A 16,627-nucleotide genomic window follows, 5' to 3' on the forward strand; every position below is an offset into this window, starting at 1 on the left:
GTGTAAAGTCCTAGATTGTGTTCCCCGTTCTGGGAGGGAAGTGGGGGCTGGGAGCCAGGACACCTGGGTTCTGTTCCAAGACTGGGAAGAGAGTGGGGCTAGTGGGTTAGAGCAGGGGGTTGGGGGCCAGATTGGGCTTGGTGGGAATGAAGAACTAGCCCATTCAAATCCTGAAACCCCATTCTGCATTTGGATTGACAGGTAGATGTTGGGGGTGGCTGGGTCTGAACTTCCCACGCTGGGGGGGGGGGGGCGCTAGCCAATCCCGCTGGCTCTAGCCCCCCTCTCCTTTCGCACATTGGGTCTATAAAAAGCCTCCAGCCCCTCTGTATTGCGAAGCCTCTTGTGCTGGGAGGTGAAGCTGTGGGCGGGTCTCCATGGCAACTGCTGAGATATTTTCGATGAAGAAGGGACCTTGGTAGATATTTTTCTCGCTCTTCCCTCCCGCGCCAGCGCGGGACGCAGGGGGACGTGAACGTTCAGAGCTATATAAAACCTGGGAGTGGGCTAAAAATAGGAGCAAAGAACCTTTTTTGGTGGGGTAAAGATGCCGATGGCAATGGGGGGGGGCACCTTCCTTCAGCCCTTCTGGGAGCCACAGAGCAACAGCAGCCAGACTAAGGCAGGGGTGTGTGATCCCCACTCTGCAGGGGGGGGATAGAACCCAGGAGTGCCGGCTTCCAGCACCCCCAGTCTAACCCACTAGCCCCCTGCCCCACAACTGGATACAGAACCCACTGAAAACACTAATAGAAAACACACAGTCATGGTGCTCTAGGAAGGACAGGCCCCAGAGCTCATTCCTAACCCCCCGAGCCAGCCAGTCCCCTTGCCTTGAAGCCAGACTGGTGCCAAGGTCTGCTAAAGGTGAAAGGCCCCATGTCTTGTTCCCTGCCCACCCCGGGCCAGCCAGTTCCCTCCCTGGGGCCCAATTGGATCCGGTGCCCCCTAGAGGGGAGTGACCCTGTACTCCATTCTCTGTCCCCCCTGAGCCAGCCTGTCCCTATCCCTGGGGCTGATTGGATCCGGTGCCCCCAGAGGGGAGCGAACCTATTCCCCTGAGCCTGCCAGCCCCCCCCCGTATCATGCAGGGGTTCTGAGCGAGATGGGGGATTGGCAGGCTGGACAGGGGAGTAGAAATCGCTCATGTTGTGTTATCAAAAGCAACAGGTGGAAAGTGGCAGGAGGTGATTTTATTTAAGCAGGTTAACACAATGGCTCCTTTCCATACATTCACTGTCCCCCCTCCACATGCCCTCTTCACGGCCTCCACTCACTGCCATTGTGTCTATGCCCTTGCTCAACTAACATGCGCTCCCACCAATCTGTCCTCTCCCTGGGTTCTGACGCGGATGGGACGCTTGCAAGCTGCATTTAGAAACAGTTACCTGGAAAATCGTCCTCAGTGCTGGAGCATCATCAGGACATTCACCAGCGCCTGATAAAAGGAGTCTGGAAATGAGGGCAGCTCCCAGGTAGAGCTAGCCAAGGCCTAGACATGGGCCCTTTTCCCCTATAGGGGTGCCAGCCCAGATCCGGCCAGGGACTGGCTGGCTCGGGGGCAGGCAATGGGATATGGGGCCTTTCCCCACTAGGGGGCACCAGCTCTGATCCAGTCCCCAGGAAGGGGGGGTCTGGCTGGCTCAGGGGGGGGTTGGCGGGGGAGTGGGATACAGGGCCTGTCATTTCTAGGGTGCTACAAGCGTGTGTGGGTGTGGGGATAGCATCCTGCCTGTGCCTGTGTGGTGGCATGTAATGGCCAGCATATGGGTATGTGTCTGTGCGATGACTCACAAGCCAGTGACTGTCAGCGTGTGTTGTATGTCAGTGCATGACAGCTTGTGTGTCAGTGTGTGCTACTACATGTTGGTGCGTTGGTTCCTAGTGGAGCGTGTGTCACTGTTTGTCACTCCATGTCAGTGCACGAGGTCCATGCCTGACCATGTTGAGCTCCCCTCGGCGTGAGCTCCGGTGTCTGGCTGGGAGAGAAGGCAATGTCCCCCTGTCCTGTTGCCAGCTGGCTGGCACTGCCTATCCCCTCCCCCGGCCTGGCTCTGGCAGGGACTGGCTGTTAGGAGGCTGAGTCGCTGAGCCACTCACTAAATCACACAGACTCCAGAGCTATTTTTAGCCTCCAGGTTTCTCTTTTTAGTTGCTTGATTCAGATCCTGAATGAAACACCGGGGGCGGGGGGGGGGGGGGGATGAAAGGGCCCAGCAGGCTCCCAGAACAGATGGGCTTGGGATCAGCAACCCCACCCTTGGTCCCCTCTCTCCACCAGGGGGTGACGCAGCAGTGATGCACTCTGAGTCATCTGGCTCCCAGATTCCAGCCACAGCTGAGGAGCCGAGCTAGCGAAGCCCCCTTCCCACCTGCCCACAGGGCCGTGCCACCCCCACCCCCCGCCTCACACATACTAGAGATGAGTACAGAGAGAAGATGGGCTGTGGTTTTCAGCTCATTGGGAAGAGGGGGCCCTCTTCAGGTCAAGGCTGCAGGGCAATAGCACTGCACCCCGTCCAGTGGGAGGCAGCAGGCAGCGGAGGGCTGGGGGGGCAGGGGGGAGAGAGCCTGCAAACACAGCAGCTCATGTGGGTGGGGGGCTCCCAGCAGGGTTAGGTGGGGTCCTGTGTTTGGACTTAGAGGGCACCGGGTTAAAAGGGGGCACTGGTGGGGGTGGGGCTCTTCCTCTCGGGGTAAAATGGCTCCTGGAAAGGAATCCTGGCCCTGGGACTCCGTGGACGATGGTCTGTGGAGCCTGCCCTTTCCATAGCAAAAAGAAAAGAGAGGGAATGAGGTACGTGGCCTTCCCCTCTAGGCAGCGCTGGCTGCGATCTGGCTGCAGACTGGGGGCACTGGCTGGGCATAAGGTTCCGGGAATGGGACATAGGGCCTTTCCCCTCCCTGATCCAGTTCCTGGGCAGGGGGGAGTGGCTGGCTGAGGGGAGGTGGGCTGTGGGAGATGAGCAGAGAGGCTGAACAGGCCACAGAGCCCAAACTCTGGGCAGGTGGTCGTGGGGTCCTGCTTTGGCACTGCCCCTGGTTGGAGACCTTTCCTGGGATGCTGAATGCTGCTCTGGTGTCAGCAGGACTTTAAGGTCCCCTTGGGCCAGCCCCCATCCAATAGCTTGCTGCCCACCCCAGGCCCAACCCTGCTGGTGCAAAGTGATGACCCACATCGATCCCCCAGCTCAAGATCTGGTCCTGCAGCTCGACCAAGAGACATGGGGCCATATCAGCACCACAGCTGGCCCTGGGGTGGGTGCCTTGGGCTTGCCCCACAGCACATCATCACCCGGAGCTCCCAGCCAGTGCTCCTGAGCCACTCACTCACCCTCTGGAGGGACTGGGCTGGGACCAGCTGAGCTGGCACATGCGACTCCTCCCCTTGCCCGCTCCCTGCATCGTAAGAAGAGAAGAGGTTAACCTCTAGTGCCCTGTGCTTCAATTCTAGTGCAGTAACTGTAGGGGTGATGTCCGGTATATAGAGCAGGGAGCTAGGGGGTCGGGACTCCTGGATGGGGCGTGAGGTCTAGGGCATTAGATCAGAGGAGCTGCGGGGGTCAGGACGCCTGGGTTCTATCCCTGGGTCATTCCATTTACCAAGGCACTGGGTGAAAGGTGCTGTTAACTTGCCACGCATCCTTCTTGTGCCTTCTCCTAAAGTCAGAGACTCCCCAAAATAGATGTTCTCAGCCTAGGCTAGAAGCAGCCATGCGGCATTGGCAGGGCGCGGGCTGCCTCTCCCAGCGCTCAGCTCTTTCCTTTTATAGGAGTTAAGGCTGCAGGTCCACCCCCGCAATCCAAAGACTCTTTTCTAATTCATGATGCGCCCACTCAGCTCTGAGCTGAGCTGGGTTACGCTGCGAGGGCACAGCCCTAGATAACAGGCTGACGTCGGTGCTGCGAGCCAAAAACAGAAAAAAGCTCCCATTGTGTCTATTTATAGCATGGCATTCCTAAAGGATAGAAAGCTGGTGGCTGTCTTCCCACAACTCAGATCAATGGCGTCCTATAATACACCCAAGGAAGTTGAGTCCCAGCCCGCCCCCACCCCCCAACCACTAGATCCCACACTGCTCACAGACATAGATGCTGGAACTAGGGGAGCTGGGGGTGCTGCCTCACCCCTTGGCTTGAAGTGGTTTCCATTATAGCCAGGGTTTACAGTTTGATTCAATGTCTCTCAGCACCCCCACTATACAAATTGTTCCAGCATCTCGGCTTGCAGAACCAGGGATAGAACCCAGGCGTCCTGGCTGCCAGCCCCCCTGCTCTAACCCATTAGACCCCCACTCCCCTCCCAAATCCAGGGATAGAACTCAGGAATCCTGACTCCCAGCTTCCCCTGCTCTATCCCAATAGACACCCCTTCCCTTGCTCTAGCGGATTACAGCAGGGTGGGCTGGGAGCCCCAGGACTCCTGTGTTCTGTTGGCAGCTCTGGAAATGCCAGGTTTAACTAAACTACCATCTTACAAAACAGAAGAGTGGAGAAATTCTGCAATAGGCTCGAATCGCCAGAGGGCCCCACCCCTGCACAGGGAATTTGCTGAGACTTGCTGTTGTACATTGCAGTGAACAGGTCATTTGAGAAACTAGAGCCAAGGCCTAGCCCTTAAAAGGTGACTTTGGAAAGTTGTATCATTCCTTAAACTGCCTAAATAAGGAAAGCAGTGTAAAACGACCCATAGACAGCAGCCCTCGTGTGGGTGCCACGGGTGCCCCAGTTCCCTGCAGCATTAGAAATCAAACCAGTGTGCTATTAGCTGCGAGAGATTTCCAAAACAGGTGCAAAGGCTTTCTGGGCAGCGAAGGGTTAGTCAGCTCAGTACTTTCTTTCCTAATATGGAAGACGAGATTATGCAAAACCTAGCTACCCAATTTAGGTTACTCCATTGAGCGTGGCACTTCAGCTCTGTCGCTTTGCATTTGACACAATTGCTCTCCTAACAATGTGAGAGAGACACACACACACACACACACACACACACACACACACACACACACACACACACACAGTGGTGTGGGTCTTCTTTGGGCTTTTCAGAAGTTGGCTTTATTTTTATCCCATTTGGAAAAACTTTATTTTAATGGCACTAAGATTAGCAAAAGCAACCCCCCAAACTCGCCCACCATCGCCCTGTGGAAATGCTCTTAACTTCTGGAGAGACATGCTACCTGGACGGGGTGGGTGAGGGGGACTTAATACAAGGCCTCTGTATGGAAAGGCAAAGAAAAGGAAAACAACTGCAGCCATCAAATGGAGTTAGTTGTTTACAGACCAAAAAGATATTTTTTTAAAGAATGTATCAAACATATTCCTCGAGACAATGTTTGCATATTTTAGATTAGATAGCTAGATAGATGGCGTGGATGGATGGATGGCTAGATAGATGGGTGGATGGTATGGGGGTGGGTGGATGGCATAGGGATGGATAGCTAAGGAGGTAGATAAATGGAGTGGGGATCTACTAGATGGAATGGGGATGGTTATATAGAGGGGTAAATAGATGGAAGGGGGATGGATGGGTGGATAGAGGGGTAGATAGGTGGAAGGGGATGGATGGATAAATAGGTAGATGGAATCAGAATAGATGGATATATAGGGGGTAGGTAGATGGAAGGGGATGGATGGATAGAGGGGTAGATACAAAACTACTTAAGTCCCAGGCAGACTGCAAAGAGCTACAAAAGAATCTCACAAAACTGGGTGACTGGGCAACAAAATGGCAGATGAAATTCAATGTTGATAAATGCAAAAGCAGCAAAGAATCCTGTGGCACCTTATAGACTAACAGACTTTTGGAGCATGAGCTTTCGTGGGTGAATACCCACTTCTTCGGATGCAAGTCTTGCATCCGAAGAAGTGGGTATTCACCCACGAAAGCTCATGCTGCAAAACGTCTGTTAGTCTATAAGGTGCCACAGGATTCTTTGCTGCTTCTACAGAACCAGACTAACACGGCTACCCCTCTGATACTTGATAAATGCAAAGTAATGCACATTGGAAAACATAATCCCAACTATACATATAAAATGATGGGGTATAAATTAGCTGTTACCACTCAAGAAAGAGGTCTTGGAATCATTGTGGAGAGTTCTCTGAAAACATCCACTCAATGTGCAGCGGCAGTCAAAAAAGTGAACAGAAAGTTGGGAATCATAAGGGGATAGATAATAAGACAGAAAATATCATATTGCCTCTATATAAATCCATGGTATGCCCACATCTTGAATACTGTGTGCAGATGTGATCGCCCCATCTCAAAAAAGATATACTGGAATTGGAAAAGTTTCAGAAAAGTGCAACAAAAAGTATTAGGGGTATGGAATGGCTTCCATATGAGGAGAGCTTAATAAGCCAGGGACTTGTCAGCTTGGAAAAGGTCAAGGTAAGGGTGCTATGATAGAGGTCTAGAAAATCATGACTGGTGTGGAGAAAGTGTTATTTACTCCTTCTCATAACAAGCAAACTAGGGGCCACCAGATGAAATGAATAGGCAGCAGGTTTAAAACAAAGGAAGTATTTTTTCACACAACACACAGTCAACCTGTGGAACTCTTTGCAGAGGATGTTGTGAAGGCCAAGACTATATCAGGATTCAAAAAAGAACTAGATAAGTTCATGGAGGATAAGGTCCATCAATGGCTATTAGCCAGGATGGGCAGGGATGGTGTCCCTAGTCTTTGTTGCCAGAAGCTGGGAATGGGCGGCAGGGGATGGATCCCTTGATGATTACCTGTCTGTTAATTCCCTCTGGGTCACCTGGCATTGGCCACTGTCGGTCTAACCCAGTATGGCCATTCTTATGTAGATAGATGGAAGGGGCATGAATATATAGAGGGGTGGATGGATGGATCGATAGAGGGGTAGATAGATGGAAGGGGTGGATTTATAGGGGGTAGATAGATGGAAGAGGGATAGAGGGGTAGATAAATGGAAGGGGTGGATGGATAGAGGGGCAGATAGATGGAAGGGGATGGATGGATGGATGGATGGATAGAGGGGTAGATAGATGGAAGGTGTGGATGGATAGAGGGGTAGATAGATGGCAGGGGTGGATGGAAAGAAGGGTAGATAGATGGAAGGAGGATGGATGGATGGATAGAGGGGTAGATAGATGGAAGAGGGATGGATGGATGGATAGAGGGGTAGATTGATGGCAGGGGAGGATGGAGAGAAGGGTAGATAGATGGAAGGTGGATGGATGGATGGATGGATGGATAGAGGGGTAGATAGATGAAAGGGGGATGGATGGAGAGAAGGGTAGATAGATGGAAGAGGGATGGATGGATGGATAGAGGGGTAGATTGATGGCAGGGGTGGATGGAGAGAAGGGTAGATAGATGGAAGGTGGATGGATGGATAGAGGGGTAGATAGATGAAAGGGGTGGATGGATAGAGGGGTAGATAGATTGAAGGGGTGGATGGAGAGAAGGGTAGATAGATGGAAGGGGATGGATGGATGGATTGAGGAGTAGATAGATTGAAGGGGTGGATGGAGAGAAGGGTAGATAGATGGAAGGGGATGGATGGATGGATGGATTGAGGGGTAGATAGATGGAAGGGGATGGATGGATGGATAGATAGAGAGGTAGATAGATGGAAGGGGGATGGATAGAGGGGTAGATAGATGGAAGGGGGATGGATGGATGGATAGATGGATAGATAGAGGGGTAGAAAGATGGAAGGGGGACGAATGGATTGATAGGATTAAATTAGATTCCCCTACAGAACACTTCACCAAGAAGTCAGTGTAAGAGTTAATGTTTGACTGTGGGAAGGAGCAGGGGCAGACTCAGCCTGGAGCTAGATGTGATTCCAACAGTCAAGTCTCTCCTCTGGCTGCTTTTCTCCTAATTCGGTGCAGTGTGTTTCTGTGCCTGCCTCCTCCACTCCCCCTCCCTCACTTGAGCACGTCACTGAGGAGAGGGTGACGTGTGGCTCCCCCAGCACATAGAAGGAGGGGGGAGAGGGGAGGGGGGAGCAGCTTCCCAACCATGTCTCTCCATTGATCTGAGCAAATCTTCCCGCCCCACTTTCCTTGCCATGCCAGTGCCCACACTCCCAGCAGCCTATAAAAGCCGGGATGCAGGCTGAGGCTCTCAACCAGATCTGCCGGCAGGAATCTGGGAGCCACACAGCCAGCCAGACGGACCGACCGACCGCCGCCAAGCGCCGAGCGTGGAGAAGCCCAGATGTACCGCTCCACCAAGGGCGCCTCCAAGGCGCGGCGGGACCAGATCAACGCCGAGATCCGCAATCTCAAGGAGCTGCTGCCCATCCCGGAAGGGGACAAAGTCCGGCTCTCCTACCTGCACATCATGTCGCTGGCGTGTATCTACACCCGCAAGTCCATCTTCTTCGCCAAAGGTAACCAGCCCCGAGAGTGTGTGTGTGAGAGAGCGAGCGAGAGAGGCACGTTGTCTGGCTGGCACTGGGCAGGGAGACGTGAGGAGCCAATGTGCCCGGGCAGACACCTGTTAGACACCAGTGCCCGGTGGGTGTCTGGCTATGGGGCGCCTCCAGCCAATGGGGCTGGGGTAGGGGTAAAAGGCTCGTGGCACTGTCCGTGGTGCTGAAGCTCCCTGGCCTTGGGGCACTGCGTCCAGGTCGCTGTCCATGGCTCTGAAGCGGCAGGCTCCCGAGTCAGTGGCTGCAGCGGGTCGCTGTCCATGGTACGGCCGGGCTGCAATGCATGGAAAGGGCTTTGTATCCTGACTCCCCCTCCTCTTCCACAACAGGTGCCCTGGGAGGGCTGGAGAGCCTGCTGTCAGCCCAGGACCTGGAAGAGTTCGTGCAGACGCTCCCGGGCTTCCTCCTGGCGTTCACCGGCGAAGGGAAGCTGATCTACGTCTCGGAGAACGTAGCCGAGCACCTGGGACATTCGATGGTGAGGGCTCGGGCGATCCGGTGGCTGGTGGTGGTTATCCACACACCGACTCTTCCGCTCCTGTACATACTACAGAGCTGGGGGAGCGAGGGGATGAGTATGGGGATGGATGGATAGCTAGAGGGATGCATGTGGTGATCGATCGATCCATCAATAGATAGATGGATAGGTAGAGGAATGACTATTTCTAGAGTTAACCAGTGAGGATCTCACTGTGTATTTCCCCTGTGCTTGTTGTTAAGCAGTGTTTCTAACACAGACACTGATAGCTTGTGGAGCATAAATACACAGCTACCTGCCAAATGCCGATCTGTGTTATATGACCACATAGAAATCCTGGCACAGTGATGTGTGTTGCCAACCCTTGGGCTTCAGCTCCAAGCAGCCTGTTCCTTGTGTTGCATGGCAGCGTGAGCTAACATCTCGCCATTACCTCACCCCCCAGGTGGACCTGGTAGCCCAAGGAGACAGTATTTATGACATCATTGATCCCACCGACCACTTTGTGATGAGGAATCAGCTGGCGCTGCCCTCCCCGACTGATACAGGTGGGTCCCTGTGTGATTGGGGCTTGCATTGAAATTATTCTGCATCCAATGCCACTTGGGAAGAGCATGAAAACTGAGAAAGAGCAGAGCGGAGGATCTGAGCGGCCGGCCAAGGAGGGACAGAGGGTAGAGACATCCATGCAGAGTATGCAAATAGACAGAGAAATGAGAGAGAGAGCACAGCCACTATGGAAATCTGAGAGGGGGAGATGGATGGGTGGCTAGATGGGTGGATGGGTTTATATAAGGCTGGATGGACAGCTAGAGATGGGCATGCGAGGATAGATTCATTTCTGTACTAATCTAATATTCCTGGAGGTGACACTCCCCAGTGCATTAAGTTCTTCTCCCTCCCTGCGTGCCCAGACTTCCTATGTTTGTCCCACACACTCACCTTCTTCTCCCATTGCTCATTTCCAGACCGATTGTTCCGGTGCCATTTCAACACCTCCAAAACCGTGCGGCGCCAGAGCACGGGGAACAAGCTGGTGCTAATCCGAGGCCGCTTCCACCAGCCACCACCCGGCTCCTACTGGTCCACCAACCCCGTCTTCATGGCCTTCTGCACCCCGCTAGAGCCCAAGCCACGGCTCAGCCACAATTCACTCTTCCTGGCGTCCTTCGAGAGCCGGCACACCAAGGACCTGGCCATCCTGGATATCTCAGAGAGGTGAGGAGGGGCTCAGCACAGAGGGAGGATGGACCTTCTGGCATGTCCTGATTTAGGGCATAAGGAGTTGTGTGAGGGGGTTAGGAAGAAAATCAGGGGGTGGTTACCCCATCTCTGTGGGTTGCCTTTAACCCTGCTCTGGGCAGCTATAAAAGATGGGGTACCAGGATAGATGGACCCCTGATCCAGGTCAGGGGCCTTGATCATGTGAGGAGCTCCACAGATGCAGAATGAGAGACAATCCCTGCTCCATCTGTTCAACGATCAGGAGGGGAAACAGAGGCAGCAAGAATGGGAAGGACTGGCTCAAGTGGAGTGGGAGAGCTGGGAGGAGAACCAGGAGTTCTGGCTCCACCTCTAACCCACTAGACCCAACTCCCTTCCCAGTGCCAGAAGTAGAAGCCAGGTGTTCTGAGTCCCAGCTCAGTGCTGCTCTGTGGGTCGTTCTCCACTCCTTGTGAGTGCTCAATGGTCTCCTCTGCTTGGCTCCCCTGCAGTGTTATCTTCCATCTGGGCTTTGAGAAGAGTGAGCTCCTATGCCGGTCATGGTACAGCCTGATGCACCCAGAGGACTTGAGCCACGCCTCAGCCCAGCATTGCCACCTGTGTGAGTATCCCCTCCTCTCCCCTCAAGCGACTGAGGGCTGGGCTGGGCTCCTGAGGATCCATGACACTAACCCCCTGCCCTCTTTCTCCCCCTGCAGTGGGCGATGCTGGTGAGCCCCAGGTGGAAATGGTCGTCCGACTCCAGACCAAGAATGGTGTCAGCTGGGTTTGGATCTACTCCCTGGCACGCATGGAGAGTGCTGAGATCCCCATCACCTGCCACAACTACATCATTAGGTAACTACATGCAACTGGCCTCTTCCTGGGTTACAGGGCCCCAAGCCAGACTGAGGGTCCTGGGCTCTCAGCAGCTTCTGGGATAGGCCCTGATTTGGTTTGGGCTAAAACCCAGGAGCCCGAGGCAGAGTCAGGGACCCCATCGGGCCGGGTGTTGCATAGCCCCTGACAGAGATCAGACCCAGCACGAGAGATGGTCCCTGCCCCAAAGAGCTCACAGTCTAAATAGACAGATGGTGTGAAGGGAAACTGAGGCCCAGAGAGGGGAAGGGGCCTGCCCAGGGTCGGGGGCTAGGAATAGAACCCAGGCGTCCTGACTCCCTGTCCAGAGCCCAGTCTGTGTGTCTGGTGCAACAGGTGGGTGTATTGGAGAGCCCCGGGCTGGGGGGGATCACTCCTGCCAGCTCCAGCACTAACCCTGCCTCCCTTTGGTTGCCAGTGACTCGGAAGCCTGGTGCTTGCGTCAGCAGCTGGCCTCGGAGGAGCCGCAGGTGGCCTACGTGCTAAGTGCCGCGCCGGCCTACTCTGAGGGGCTGCTGTCCCCGGCGCAGCTCTCCAGCCCCGACCAGGTCTTCACGCCCCTGTCCGGCACACCCACCGGTGCCGCCCCAGTGCCCTCCTTTGATTTCGCCAGCCTGGAGTATGCAGAGGGCACCAGCCTGAGCCACGAGGGACCATCGATGGCCATGGAGCTGGGCAATCTCTCCTCCATGGAGGAGGCCCCCAGCGCCACCCAGGGCCAGCCAGGCAAAGACACTGAGTTCAGCTACGTGTTCTTCCCCACTGCCTACGAGCCAGCCTTCCGGAGGGACAACCCAGGTGGCTCTTCCAAGGACTTTGTCTGCACGCCTCCCTACACGCCCCACCAGGGCTGCACCTTCATGTTCGGGACCCAGGAGTCCTACCCTCCCACCACAGCCACCTCTCCTCCCACCACCACTTCCTCCGAGCTCCTCTACCCTCCGGAGAACTGCAGTGCTCTCTATGAGAAGTTGCCGCCCACTCCTGACAGCCCCGGTAATGGGGATTGCACCGTCATGACGCTGCCGGAGGTCAGAGCCCCCCTCTATATTGATGTGCCCATGGTGCCCGAGGGGGTGCTCACCCCGGAGGCCTCACCTATCAAACAAACCTTCTTCAGATATTCTGAAAAAGAAAAGACTGAGATTGACCTGCTGGCCAGGCACATCAGCAGCTTGGCTGAAGACTTCAGCTCCTTCCACTCCACGGAGCTCTCCCTCCAGGCAAAGCAAGGCCAGGTCAGCCGCAGCTCCTCTTTGCCGGCCAGCATGCCCAGCCCCTGCCTGGACTTCCAGCCTCTCAAGAGCTGGAGGAGCATTGACTTCTCCTTCCTCTCCTGCCCCGAGGAGAGCCTCCTGGAAGAGGACACCATGGAGAACCTTCTCCAGGACCTGTCCACCTCTCTGTTCGAGAAGAGTGGCGCCGGTGTCCGGTGCCCCCTCCACCACCACTTCTGTGGTGGGAACGTCAGTAGTCCACTAAGCTTGGACGCCGAAGAGAGCGGCAGTGGGACCTTGGCTCCCTCGCCCTCCACGGACCTGTCTCCAGAAGAGCAGTGCTTTCTGGAAGAACTGGCCTCCTATGAAACAGTCTTTGAGACATGTGCCTCAAGGTCGCCCTGTGATGGGTTAGATGAGTTGTATCAACTCCAGAGCCACCTGCAAGACAGCTTCCATGAAGGTAAGGGGCAGAGGCAGTGCCAGCTGGGCGGGGCGGGTCAGTGCAGGAACTCAGGCTGCATGGATATGGATTGTAGGGATCCCCTGTTGGCCACCCATTTGCCCCCACCATGGGGCACATCACTCTTCCAGGGGGGCAACCCTGCACTGCAGCACATCTGCCACCAGTTAAGGCACATGCATGCTTCCCCCTGCCCTCCAAAATGTAGCCTGCCCCTCCCCGGTTACACTTGACATGGCTCCAGTTCGGCTGGGTGGCCATTTCCAAGGCTGCTGCCAGGACACTATGTAAGGCAGCTAGACTGAGATCAGGGGCCCGTCACACCAGGCACTGACACCAACCCTGACTGAGATCAGGGTCTCCGTGAGCCTGGGCACTGCACAGACACAGTCCCTGTCCCAACAAGATCACAAGCTCTAGACATAGGCAGAATTATCCTCCCCATTTTACAGATGGAAAGTGAGGCCCAGAAAGAGTCAGTGACTTGCCCAGTGTCACATGGGGAGGCAGCGATGGAGCTGGGAACTGAACCCAGGTGTCCTGAGCACTAGCCTGTGGCATTCATCGCAAGGCCAGCATTGCATGGTGCTGCCACCTGGGGACAGCACATGAGCAACTGGGCTGGCAAGGGATTGAGAGAGTGAGGGCCTGACTCTAGTGGGTTACAGCAGAAGGGCTGGGAGCCAGGACTCCTGGGTTCTCCCCCAGCTTGGAGGGGACTAGCCATTAGAGCAGGAGGCTGGGAGCCAGGACTCCTGGGTTCTATCCCAGCTCGGAAGGGACTAGCCGTTAGAGCAGGAGGCTGGGAGCCAGGACTCCTGGGTTCTATCCCAGCTCGGAGGGGACTAGCCGTTAGAGCAGGAGGCTGGGAGCCAGGACTCCTGGGTTCTATCCCAGCTCGGAGGGGACTAGCCATTAGAGCAGGAGGCTGGGAGCCAGGACTTCTGGTGTATCCCAGCTCAGGAAGGGAGTGGGATCTAGTGGGTTAGAGCAGGGAAGCTGGGAGCCAGGACTCCTGGGTTCTGCTCCCAGTACTGAGTGAACATGGACTAGTGGTTAGAGTATAGGATCAGGACTCTTGGGTTCTACTCCTGATCCTGTCACGCTGCATGTGTGAGTTTCCCTCCTGTGAAAGTAGGGGAGAATAACCTCTCCCAGGGAGCTATCCTGGGAGGAAAGTTGTGGAGCAGGTCGCCCTCTAGTGGAGATCCATGAGGAGGCTGGTCCTGGCTCCGTCAGGCCTGACAGTGGTTGGGGAGAGCATGTTCTGTCTTTGTGGTGGGAGCTGGCTGGGATGCCCCGTGCCCTCTAACCCCCCATCCCCTTTGCTTTGTGTCTCCCCACAGATGGAAGCGAAAGTGACCCTTCGTTCTGAAATAAGTCTGTGACTTACTTCACCAAGTATGGCATATTGTCATATTTTGAGGAGCTTCTTCCACCTATACTCGAGCTGAGACCTGACTCCGTGCACATCCGGAGGGGGCGCCAGGCTGGGCATCCCTGGGGTGAGCTTTGGGTGAAGAACTAGCATTTTTATAACCCCCCCCCAAAAAAAAGACCACCATCGTGCTGTCGAAGCTAGAGTTGCCAACCAGAGCTCTTGAAAGGACCATTGTACGTGGCTTTACACATAGAACTGTATTCACTCGTAGTGAGTATATGTATGTAATTTAATAAGAAATACTACGGTCGCCTCTCCCCAAGGCCTGCCCCCCACGTGCATTCAACCCAGTGTTGGAACAAGGCACGGGGGGGCCTGGCTTTGGCCTCCCCACCCCCTGAACCCCTAGAGAATGGTGGGCGTAGGTGGTATCTAACCTACCGCAGTAAGGGCCCATGGCTGTTCAGGCGTTTTTTGGCAATTGCATTTCTGTTCCTGACCAAAAAAAAAAAATCCCTAGATTCAACTGGCCCAGCTCTGATTTTTCTCAGAGCTGCCAGGGCAAAATACAGTGTTTGTGGCTACGTCCATTTCACCATGAGGCTTCTGCTGGGATTCTAGACTGGGCCTGTCAAAGCTGGCTTAATCACAGTCTCTTGCACAGGGGCAGCTGAACAATGCATAAAAGGCAAATGTTTAAGTGGGGAGGGTGATTGACAAATGGCCTGGGGATGTGATGGACTCTCCATCATGTGGGCTGTAAACCCAGATTGGGTGACTCTCTCTCTAGCCTGACCACAAATCACTGGACTCAGTGCTCGGGTAATGGGGTGAAATTCTCCAGCCTGTGTTATCCATGTCAGACAGGATCTGGGCCTAAGAAGTCATTACCCGAAGGGACTGACATTCCAGCCTCTGGTCCAGTTTTGAGACTCTCAGCGTTGAGTGAAATCGTTGTTCAGCAGGAGTCATTTGAATTGTTGTTTCATTTTGAAATGTCACCCATGAATGTTAACTCACCCTGGCTGGAATAATCCCCTGCAAGCATTTTCCAGATCAGAGCTTAACATTGTCACCAGAGTGAGCTACTCGGAATGATTCCTGGCACCAAAACCACCCCTCTCCCCCACCTGGGGCGGGCGGGGCGGGGTGAAATATACCAGTGTAGAACAGAAATGTTTATAGATATAAATATATAGAGATCTTTAATTTTTTTAAAAACCACAAGAATGATTTTCTAACTTCTCCAGAGTGGGATCCTGAGTTGGGCGCAGTCTCTGTGCCATGACAGGGATATATTGTGAGACATCAGGATCCATGGGTCCCCCCCCCTTTTCCTTTCTTTTTGGGGTGTTGATAAAAAAAATAAACAAATGTTAAGATGTGACGCCCAGAGAGGCGCCATTGTCGCTAACCGTAGAGTTGTCTACGCTCAAGTATCAGGATTGAATCCTCTAACTCTTTACCAATTCGCACATTGCCGAAATGTGGAGTATTGTAAGACACATGTATATTTGTAAAGGAAAACGACGGGATTTCTTTTTTTAAAACAAAAAAGATCATTGTGTCCATCGCTGTACATATATCTCTATATTATATATATGGATCATTGTGCACCAGGTCATGGACAACGTGGAGTCGTTCTTCGGTGTGTGTCGCTGTGAGTGCATTTGTAATGCCAAAATCTTTGTAATAAAACTGAAATTAACAAAAGTGACGTGGGGCATTTCTTAAGCTGTCTCCTCGGGAGAGGGTGAGTAATTGTATTGTTGGGCTGCATTTGAGATCGGTGGCCTCTATTGTGCCAGGAGCTACACAGACACCCACCAAGATTGGGGATCCCATTGCACCAGGCTCTGGACAGACCCCGACTCAGATCAGGGCACTATTGGGCCAGATGCTGCACAAACCTCAATTGAGCCCAGAGCCCCTATGGTGCTGTGCATTGCTCAGACCCTGAGATCAGGGCCCCTATTGTGCCAGGTATCCCCATATCCTGTGAGCCTGAGCAAGGATTCCCTGGTCTCTGCTATAGGGCATGGCATGGTGGTGACCAAGACCTCCTCGCCCTTACTTCATCTTAGCAGCACTGCTGCCCCCTGCAGGGTGAAACCAGACCTGTTCTGCTGTGCATCAGCCCCCATGTCAGCAGCACCAAGGGCAGGGTGGCCTAATGCCAGGTTAGTGAGTTAGAGCCCCCACCTGCAGCACACGGATTAGGTGGGGGATTGCTAACCTGTGGCTGTGGTGATACAGCTACCTCTGGAGTGGAGCACAGGAGCTGTTTATATCGGGATTCCCTCATCTGGCACTGAGATGTAGCTGCTCCTGGGCTGGGGTGGGGGTGGGGAGGGGCTGATTATACAGGGATCTCTCACCCAGTGCTGAAACGCGACACCCTCGAGGGTGGGGTGTGGGAGCTGTTTCTATAGGGACCCATCCCACATCACCCAGATCCAGATGCCTCTTAGGTGGAGCGCAGGAGCTGTATAACAAGCCAAGTGGATGTGGGAAAAACAGTAGACATGCTATATCTGAGTGTTAGTACTGACATTCTCATAAGCAAACTAGGGAAATATGGTCTAGAT

At 54.1% G+C, this 16,627-nt stretch overlaps 1 protein-coding gene across 1 annotated transcript; it reads left to right on the forward strand.

Moving 5' to 3' along the window:
* Nucleotides 1–7,989: 7,989 nt before the first annotated feature.
* On the forward strand, nucleotides 7,990–15,757 carry NPAS4 (neuronal PAS domain protein 4). The gene is made up of 8 exons (XM_045025497.1): nucleotides 7,990–8,376; nucleotides 8,748–8,896; nucleotides 9,342–9,444; nucleotides 9,865–10,114; nucleotides 10,612–10,721; nucleotides 10,819–10,957; nucleotides 11,397–12,658; nucleotides 14,005–15,757. Exons 1-8 carry the CDS (start codon nucleotides 8,202–8,204, stop codon nucleotides 14,031–14,033), a joined length of 2,217 nt encoding a protein of 738 aa, XP_044881432.1. The 5' UTR covers nucleotides 7,990–8,201; the 3' UTR covers nucleotides 14,034–15,757.
* The last annotated feature ends 870 nt before the right edge of the window (nucleotides 15,758–16,627 follow it).

This window comes from Mauremys mutica, chromosome 7, assembly GCF_020497125.1.
Source record: "Mauremys mutica isolate MM-2020 ecotype Southern chromosome 7, ASM2049712v1, whole genome shotgun sequence".
NCBI lineage: Eukaryota > Metazoa > Chordata > Testudines > Geoemydidae > Mauremys > Mauremys mutica.